The 11,136-nt window shown below is 39.2% G+C and overlaps 1 protein-coding gene across 1 annotated transcript in view; it reads right to left on the minus strand.

Annotated features, from left to right (window-relative positions):
* Positions 1–10,089, minus strand: part of sec22c (SEC22 homolog C, vesicle trafficking protein) — a 37,771-nt gene extending 27,682 nt beyond the window's left edge. The window contains exons 1-2 of the mRNA XM_070440208.1: positions 9,912–10,089; positions 3,544–3,755 (exon numbers count right to left, since the gene is read on the minus strand). Of these exons, the coding sequence (XP_070296309.1) occupies positions 3,544–3,725 (182 nt within the window). The 5' untranslated portion in view covers positions 3,726–3,755; positions 9,912–10,089. The remainder of the gene's footprint in view (positions 1–3,543; positions 3,756–9,911) is intronic.
* Positions 10,090–11,136: the final 1,047 nt, after the last annotated feature.

Here is an 11,136-nt window from a genome sequence, read left to right on the forward strand (position 1 = left end):
GTACACATATAATCTATACACACACACACCTTACTATCTATACACATATACTATTAACACACACACCTTACTATCTACACACATATAATCTATACACACACCACACCTTACTATCTATATATACACACACACACCTTACTATCATACAAATATATCTATACACAACACCTTAATCTAATAACACACACACCTCTATCATACACATATATATCTATACACAAACCCTTACTATATACACATATATATCTATAACACACACACACACACCTTACTATCTATACAATAATATATCTTATATACAACACACACCTACTCATACACATATATATCTATATACACACTTACTACTATATACACACCTACTATAACACACACCTTACTATATACACACACTTACTATATACACACACCTTACTATCTATATAACACCTCTACTATCTATACACACACTTACTATCTAACACACTTACTATCTATACACACACCTTACTATCTTATTACACACACCTTACTATCTACACACATATATATCTATATACACCACACCTTACTATCTATACACACACTTACTATCTAACACACACCTTACGTCTCAACACCTACTATCTATTACACACACCTTACTATCATATACACACACTTACTATCTATATACACACCTTACTATCTATATACACACCTACTATTCTATATACACACCTTACTATCTATATACACACACACTACTATCTATATACACACACCTTACATCTATACTATACTACACACCTTACTATCTATATACACACCTTACTATCTATATACACCCACCTTACTATTCTATATACACACACCTTACTATCATATACACACACCTAACTATCTATATACACACCAAACCCCTTTAAAAACCTACTATATACACACCTTACTATCTATATACACACCGTTATATCTATATACACAACCTTACTATCTATATACACACTCTACTATCTATTATACACACCTTACATCTATATACACACCTTACTATCTATATACACACCTTACAATCTATATACACACCTTTACTATCATATACACACCTTACTATCTATATACACACTTACTATCTATATACACACTTACTATCTATATTACACACACCTTACTATCATATATACACACCTTTACTATCTATACAAATTATATCTTATCACACTTACATCTATATACACACACCATTACTAATAATATACACACACCTTACTAATATATACACACATACCTTACTATCTATACACATATATAATCTATACACACACCTTACTATATACACACACACGCTTACTATCTATATACATATATATCATATACACACACACACCTTACTATATACAACACCTTACTATCTATATACAATATATCTATTACACACACACACACCTTACTATCTACACACACACCCTTACTATCTACACACACCACCTTACTATCTACACACACACACACCTTACTATCTACACACACACACAACTTACTATCTACCACACACACCTTACTACACACACACACCTTACTATCTACACACACACCTTACTATATACACACACACCTTACTATATACACACAATAACTTATAACACACACCTTACTATCTACACACACCTTACTACCTATATACACACACACACACCTTACTATATACACCACACACACACCTTACTATATACACACCACCTTACTATCTATATACAACACACAACCTACTATATACACACACACAACCACCTTACTATATACACACACTTACTATATATACACACACACACACCTTACTATATACATACACACACACCTTATTACTATACACATATATATCATAATACACACACACTTTACTATCTATACACATATATGTATATATAGTTATATACACACACACCTTACTATCTATACACATATATATCTATATATACACACCTACTATACACATATATATCTCTATATACACACACACTTACTATCTATACACATAATATACACACACACACCTTAATCTATATAATACACACACACACCTTACATCTATACACATATATATCTATATACACACACCTTACTATCTATAACACATATATATCTATACCACACCTTACTATCTATATATACACACACACACCTTACTATCTATATACACACACACACCTTACTATCTATATATACACACACCTTACTATTATACACATATATATCCTATACACACACACCTTCTATCTATACACATATATTCTATACACACACACACCTTACTATCTATACACATATATTATACACACACACACCCTTACTATCTCACATATATCTATACAACACACACCCTTACTATCTATATATACACACACACACTTACTATCTATACACATATAATCTTACACCACCGCTTACTATCTATATACACACACACACCTTACTATCTATACACATATATATCTATACAAAAAACACTTACTATATACACATATATCTATACACACACACCACCTTACTATCTATAACAACATATCTATACACACACACACACTTACTATCTATACACATATCTAACACACACACACACCTTACTATTTCATACACATTATATATCTATACACACACACACCCTTACTATCTATACACATATACTATCATATACACACACACACCTTACTTCAACCATATATATCTATATACACACACACCTTACTATCTATATATACACACAACACACACAAACACACACACCTTACTATCTATACACATATATATCTTATACACACACACACACACCTTACATCTTATATACATTAATATACACCCACCACCTTACTATCTATATAACACACCTTACTATCTATATATACACACACACCTTACTATCTAACACAATATATCTATATACACACACCTTACTATCTATATATACACACACACCACACCTTACTATCTATACCAACTAATATATCTATACACACACACACACCTTACTATCTATACACATATAATCTATATACACACACACACACCTTACTATCTATATACAACACACCTTACTATCTATATACACACACCACCTTACTATCTATATACACACACACTACCTTACTATCTAATATACACCACACCTTACTATCATTACACATATATATTTATACACAAACTTACTATCTATACACATATATATCTATATACACACTACTTACAAACACTCAATAAACTACATCTATATACACACACACACCTTACTATCTATATTACACCACACTTACTAATCTATATACACACACACACCTTTACACTATATACACACACACCTACTACTAATACCACACACACCTTACTATCTATCTATACACACGTATGTATGTATGTATATATATATATATACATAAATAACTATATATATCTATATATATCTATATATATATATATATATATATATATATATATATATATATATATATATATATATGTACATCACATACATACATACATACATCCCCCCTCAGGTATAGCATATACTATTGAAAATGTATATCTTACTATATATTGAGGTCATGGCCCTTGACCGCCCCTCTGTCGGGGAACAGGCTCAGGGCCTTGGAGATGGTCCGTATCTGCTGCTTCCTCTCCTGCAGCTCTGGGTTGTGTTGGAAGTCAGTGGAGGCTGAGAGAGGCAGACCATCCCTGACCCGCACCACCAGGGCAAACAGGATCAGAGACATGGTCCACACAGGCCACTGGGTTCACATAGCCTGCAACGACAACACAGGAAACATTTAACACAGCGCAATACAAAATACAGAGGACAGGACATGACAGGAGACTCAGAGACTCAATTACAACCGAGTCACACCTGGTATGAAGTCAGTACCGCAGTCAGGGGTGTATTCATTAGGAACCAAACAAGCAAACGGAACTAAAAATGGGGGGACTTACGGAAAAATTTGAACGGTTTATGTTTGTACTAACGCTCAGTAGTAGTAGGCTAACAGTTAGCGGCTAACAGTTAGCTAGCCAGTTGTCAGTCACTAGGTGGTGCATCAGCTCAGTAGTAGTAGGCTAAAAGTTAGCGGCTAACAGTTAGCTAGCCAGTTGTCAGTCACTAGGTGGTGCATCAGCTCAGTAGTAGTAGGCTAACAGTTAGCTGCTAACAGTTAGCTGGATACCGCCCAACCCTGAAACACGTGCACGAGCTTGGCAGGTGTGCATGTGTTTTCATTGTGTGCATGCTTCACATCACAGAAACCTGAACGTTCTATCAGCACTTTGGAAGGTAGACAAAATTATACTGAACCTTTGACATGTGAACTTTCATGTGCCTTAAAAACAAACTTGTATGCCGTCTGTAAATATGAATAAAATGGTTAAATTACAAGCGTAGTTGGTTTAGCCACGGAAAAAGTCAGGAACCTTACGGCTAGCTATGATTGGCTGAGATAATGGATGGGCTGGACATACAGGTATGATAGCTAAGGAGATGGAGAAAARTCTGGCGTTTAARTAAGCGGCGGGAGTCGGAAAGAGAACACAAAAGGCTGTTGTAGAAAACATCCGTCTCCGGATTACATCTTCAAACTAAGGGCAACCGTGGCATTCGTGACAGAGAGGGAGAAGCGTTCATCCATGTAGACAGGTAAGAGAATCTAGCTAGCTACATTTTCAGATATGATGTTTCTAATTTGGTCAGAAAGTAGTTTTCATTGCAAGTTAAAGCATAGTGTTAGGTAGCTAGCTAGCTAACGTTAGCTGGCATCTCACGGCATGTCCAGCCCATCCATTATCTCAGCCAATCATGGCTAGCGGTAAAGTTCCTGCCTTTTTCCGTGGCTAAACCAACTACGCTTGTAATTTAACTAGCTAACGTTACGTGTATGATCCGTGTAGTAATATTATTTGTATCTCAGAGCCATTTGTATTGCTAGTTATAGCCTAACGTTATCTAGCTAGCTATCATTGAACAAAGTTTTTTAGCTCTAGCTACCTGTAGAATCATGGAGGGTAGTAATGTTATGAGTTGGCATTATGGTTCATTGTTTAGCTAGCTAGCTGGGTACATTTAATTTTGTACCCCTTTTTCTCCCAAATGTCATGATATCCAATTGACCCATCGCTGCAACTCTCCTACAGACTCGGGAGAGGCGTCCTCCGAAACATGACTCTGCCAAGCCGCACTGCTTCTTGACACACTGCTCCAGACCTGCCAACCCTGTTCAACTTTTTAGAGTAGTTGGGGTTCTTTCACCCCCCCGCACGCTCCTGCGCTGTTTGTGAGTGACCGCAATTATAGAATAGTAACAAACAAATCCATTACATGTACAGTGTAAAATGGAGATAATTATCTATAATGTTTTTCTTAGCACGTGCCCCCAAGTTTAGTCTCCATAGTTGAGGAACGCGTGTCACCTCTCAAACAGGGCCAATCACTAGGGCCAGCTCACAAGTCTTGTCTTTTTAGACACGGTTCCTAATCAACACTAAAAGCAAAATCATTTTGAAGACATAAAAACGAAAACAACGATCACGTCAACACAGACCGCAAAATGGCTACACAAAGCTTAAGTGTATCTAACCGCTGTTCGGTAGGGTACCGCAAAGGGAATCTAACCGCTGTTCGGTAGGGTACCGCAAAGGGAATCTAACCGCTGTTCGGTAGGGTACCGCAAAAGGGAATCTAACCGCTGTTCGGTAGGGTACCGCAAAAGGGACATCTAACCGCTGTTCTGTAGGCTACCGCCACAATGCGAATCTTAACCGCTGTTCCGGTTAGTGGTACCGCAAAGGGAAATCTAACCGACTGTTCGTTAGGGTACCGCCAACCAAAGGAGGGGGGGCGGGGGAATCTAACCGCCTGTTCGGCTAGCGCGCTACCGCCAAAGGGAATCCTAACCGCTGTCAGTAGGGTAGCCGGCCAAATGAGCCAATCTAACCGCCTGTCTCGGATAGCCCGGTACCGCAAAGCGAATCTGCAACTCTGTCGCGTACGGTAACCGCAAAGGAATCCTGAACTCTGCTTCGTAGACCGCCTTACCGCCCAAGCGGAATTCTTTTGAACTGCTGTTCGCGTACGGTACCGCAAAGGGAAAATCTCAACTCTGTTCGGTAGACAGGTTACCGCACAAGGGAATTCTGAACTGCCCTGTTCGGGGTGCGGTACCCGCCAAAAGGGAATCTGGAAACTCTGTCTCCGCTAGGGACCGCAAAGAATCTAACCGCCTGTTCAGCTAGCGGGGGTTTTAACCGTTTTAAAAAGGAACTCTTGGACAACCAGCTTATTTTCGTTTTTTTCAGCTAGAACACAAGCGCGAATCTAACCGCTGTTCGCGGCAGCGCGGACCGCCAAACGCGGACAATCTAAACCGCGTGTTCCGGCTTAGCGGGACCGCAAACAGGCGAATCTAACCCGCTGTTCGGTAGGGTACCGCAAAGGGAATCCTAACCGCTGTTCGGTGAGGGTACCGCAAAGGGAATCCGACGCCTGCTTCGGTAGACTACCGCAAAGGGAATCTAACCTGTTCGGTAGGCTACCGCAAAGGAATCTGACCGCTGTTCGGTAGGCTACCGCACAAGGGAATCTGACTGCTGTTCGGTAGACTACCGCCAAAGGGATCTTAACCACTGTTCGGGCTAGGGTACCGCCAAAGGGAATCTGACCCGCTGTTCGCGGTAGGCTCTACCCGCCAAAGGCGATCTAACCACTGTTATAGGTACGCAAAGGATCTACCGCTGTTCGGTAGGCTACGGACAAGCGGAATCTAACCGCTGTTCGCAGGGACCTACGGAAAGGGAATCCTAACGCCGTGTTCGGTAGGGGACCGCCAAAGGGAATCTAACCACTGTTCGGCTAGGGTCACCGCAAAGGGCTACCCTACGGTGATAGGTGTTCCAAGCGCTACGTAAAGGTGGTTCCAGCTAGTGCTAAAGGTGTTCCAGCCCAGGCTAAAGGTGTTCCCAGCCTAGGTAAAGGTGTTCCAGTCCTAGGTAAGGTGTTCCAGTCTAGTAAAGGTGCGCTAGTACCAGCCTAGGTAAAGGTGTTTCCAGCCTAGGTAAAGGTGTTCCAGCCCTAGGTAAAGGTGTTCCAGCCTAGGTAAAGGTGTTTCCAGTCTAGGTAAAGGATGTTCCAGTCTAGGTAAAGGTGTTCCAGTCTAGAAAGTGTATTAAAGGTGTTCCAGTCTAGGTAAAGGCTGGGTGCTTCCAGTCTACGGTAAAGGTGTTCCAGCCTAGGTAAAGGTGTTCCAGCCTAGGTAAAGGTGTTCCAGCTCTGTAAAGTGTTCCAGTCTAGGTAAAAGTGTTCCAGTCTAGGTAAAAGTGTTTCCAGTCTAGGTAAAGGTGTTCCAGCTCTAGGTAAAGGTGTTCCAGTCTAGGTAAAAGTGTTCCAGTCTAGGTAAAGGGTGTTTCCAGTCTAGGTAAAGGTGTTCCAGTCTAGTAAAGGTGTTCCACGTCTAGGTAAAGGTTCGCTACCAGCCTAGGTAAAGGTGTTCCAGCCTAGGTAACCTAAAGTGTTCCAGTCTAGGTAAAAGTGTTTCCAGTCTAGGTAAAGTGTTCCAGTCTAGGTAAAGTGTCCAGTCTAGGTAAAAGTTGTCTCAGCTAGGTAAAGGGTTCCCAGTCTAGGTAAGGCTAAAGGTGTACCGTCTAGGTAAAAGGGCCCAATGTATTTCTTTGCCAGCACATCACATCCATTTCAAATTTTCGAAATTGATAAAATCTCAAATCTAGTGTAAAGGCAATTTAGAAGCATTGCTTCTATAGCTATACCGGACACTCATTCATTCTTCATCGCTCAGTCTTCTAAACTCCCGACTCCATTTAATGCCAAGATGTTTATATTTATTTTTGATTATACTTTTGTACTGCTTTTTGTGACGTGGATGTTCAAAAGTGTTCATTGTTCATTCAGTATTGTTGTAATTGTCATTATTACAAAAAATAATAATACATATTTAAAAAACTATTTAAAAAAAATAATACGTTTGTTTTTAAATAAATAAAAAAAAAATTTAAATCTAAAAAATAATAATTAAAGCGTCCGATTAATCAGTATCGGCTTTTTTTGGTCATCCAATAATCAGTATCGGTGTTGAAAAATCATAAATCGGTCGACCTCTACCACCGACATGTCAATAGACAATGTATAAACCAGCCTTTCCTAATACATTTAGAAATCTATATTATTAAATTATTGCACGCGCCAACYAGCGTCTGCGTTGCCAGTYACTAAAATAGAAGTCAGTTCTATTTGTGACGCAGATGCGCTGCAAGTCCTGCCTCTCCCATCTCCTCATTGGTTTATAGAAGCAGATACCCACGTGTCATCTCCTCATTGGTTACACCCACATGGGTGACTCAAAGACAAACTAGGTCGGTGGCGGTAATTGCACCTAATTTATGAAAGTTGCCAATCACAATATAAAGTCAAGAGAAGAAAAAGCCTGGAAGGAAGAGAGATGACTAGAAACTATTRGGATGAACGTTTTATGTGTGGATTAATTGGCGGAGTAGAGGACCTTGTGCATTTCAGGTAAAATAACAACTCAATGTTTATATCCCAGGACAAATTAGCTAGCAACAGCAAGCTAGCTAAATAGGACAAATTAGCTAGCAAGTGCAAACTAACTAGCGAAATTGCCATAAATGTTTCATGCTTTTCGACCTGTCCCCAAATTAATATAATTGGTTCAGAGTTTGTTTTGATATTAACCTGCGTGTCGTGATCGTGTTTGGTGTGGGCAGGACAAAATACATTTATGCACGATGGCGCACAAGCGCAGTCGGTTTGGGTTCCGTGTAAGTTATAAGAGGGTGTAAACGATGCTGAATGAGTGTAGACTAGGGCTGACCCCAATTAGTCAACTAGTTGATTGTTTGGTCGTTAGGCTGTTGGTCGACCGAGACGGTTTTAGTCGAGCAGTAAAGATATATACACAGTGCATTCAGGAAGTATTCAGACCCCTTAACATTTTCCACTTTGTTCAGCTACAGCCCAGATCCACAATGCACTGCTCGCTCCAGAATGCGCTCTCCCACCAATTTATGCACATTCATTATTATTTCATTACTTCATTGTGCAAATTGTTTTCTTTTAATTGTTATTTATATCAATTCCCCATTACATATCACTAGTACATTTACTAGTTAATACATAGGGAGTGCCTGTATGAAAAATACATTTAAAATTTTAGAGCAATAGATTGGTCGCATGAACAGATGACTTTCGGTAGACCAAGATATCTTTTTTTGTAGGGGACAGCCCTAGTGTGGACAAAAAGCTCTCCAATAGGTTTCCCAAAACATTCATGGGCCATTTTCTCAAAAGTGAGGTAAAGCTGATAAACTTTCAAAGCATAATTACTTTCCCATTGTTCATCAATTGCAGTGTGATACCATTTTCTAGTCTCTATTTTTATCCAATGTAAAAAACACCACTCAAATGTTGCTACATAAGACTGAAACGAGGAGATCCGTCACATCTTATCTGCAAAAAGACCTACCGCACGGACAACCGMTAAAGTAAGTTAAAATATAATTGTATTCAACATTCTGGCTTGTAGAGGCAGTCAGAGGAAACTTTCCTGATCCAAACGCTCATTTATGCCCGACGTTGAATCCTGTACAATTCAACGTCGGGTCTCCAGGCTAAGGTTCGCCCTACCTGCTAACAGATGGCTACACTAGTTAGATGGCTGAATGCACGTTTCATTGCCACAACAAGTGAAATGAGTCTAAAAGTAGCAATGTGTTCAGCAGCAAGCCTGACTTTCAGTCACAGTGATTGACTTTAGATGCACGAGTCTCCATAATTATCTTAGGAATGCATATCACACAAATAAGCGCACTGTGGCGAACATAAACATTGGTTGTTGCAAACGTGGCTGGCTAATAACGTTAGCAGCTAGCTACTATGTTTACCTTACCTTAACATTCTTCGGTACATTTTGTTTATCTCAAATGGTTGGGATACAACATGTGAATGAAAGTAGACACTTTAGTTATGTTTTGACAATTACTGTACATGTAATTTAAGGTAGACTGTTGTCCAATACTTTGAAAGACCCACTAGCTTTCTTAATATTTTGCTAAGCATTATGGGAAAAAATGAAAACAAATCTCTTTCCGGGTTCCGCGATTTTTTTTTTTAAAGAAACAGTAGCTCAATAAACTTTCCGGTTAGGGTTGGGCCTTCCCAGAGTTTCTCCAAACTCCGTCCTGTGCCCCCTCCCTAGCAGTACACAGCTGATTCAAATTACCAACTCATCATCATGCTTTGATTATTTCAATCAGCTGTGTAGTGCTACCGTTTCTACCGATCTGCGTGCCAGTTATGATTCATTCCAATAATAACGTTTTCGTTTCTCAGTCATTGTCACGTTGTTAATCATAAAAATCAGAAGTAAAAAATWATAAAATTCGAAAAGTAAAAATGTAACTATGGCAAGAGCACTAGCCTCTGACATATGGACACATTGATACACTGTGAAACGAGTGTAAAAGTCTGAGATGCAGCAGTAGGCCTCTAACTTCCATCTTCAACTAGGTAAAATGCATAGGCCTAAAGCCGACAAATACAAACATTAGAAAATATCATGATAAATTATGGTTCTTTCAATCYCAAGCTCTCTACTTSTAGGTGAAAATTCATGACTATGGTTGATTTTCCAGTATCCAGACTGTTCTCCCTGAAGTATTGAGACAGAAAACATAGGGTTAATTAATAGACTTGTGTAAGCAGAATAATGGCTGAGCTCAGGTGAATGGACAGAGCTGAATAAACAAAGAGTTAACCGCTGGACATATAAAAACAGAATGTAAGCAGAATCCACGGGAGTGTACAGACTGGGTCAACATGGAGTTAATCACTAGACATYTAAAAACAGAACGTAAGTAGAACATGTGTACCTTAATTAATTAACATAGGCACCACAAGCCATGGATCTGTYYTATGYACATATGTTTGTACTAATCAKGTATTATTAGGAAAGTATATATGTAAGAAATGTATMATTTTTTGTATTAACACTATGGCGCATCTGCTCAGATGTGGGCGTTAACAAGCAAGAATTGGGACAAGAAGATAATGGTGGCGAGTGACCATGTGTGTTATCTGAAGGTGGAAACCTATAGAGGCCAAGGGGTGTTACT

Source organism: Salvelinus sp. IW2-2015, unplaced genomic scaffold (assembly GCF_002910315.2).
Source record: "Salvelinus sp. IW2-2015 unplaced genomic scaffold, ASM291031v2 Un_scaffold2307, whole genome shotgun sequence".
NCBI lineage: Eukaryota > Metazoa > Chordata > Actinopteri > Salmoniformes > Salmonidae > Salvelinus > Salvelinus sp. IW2-2015.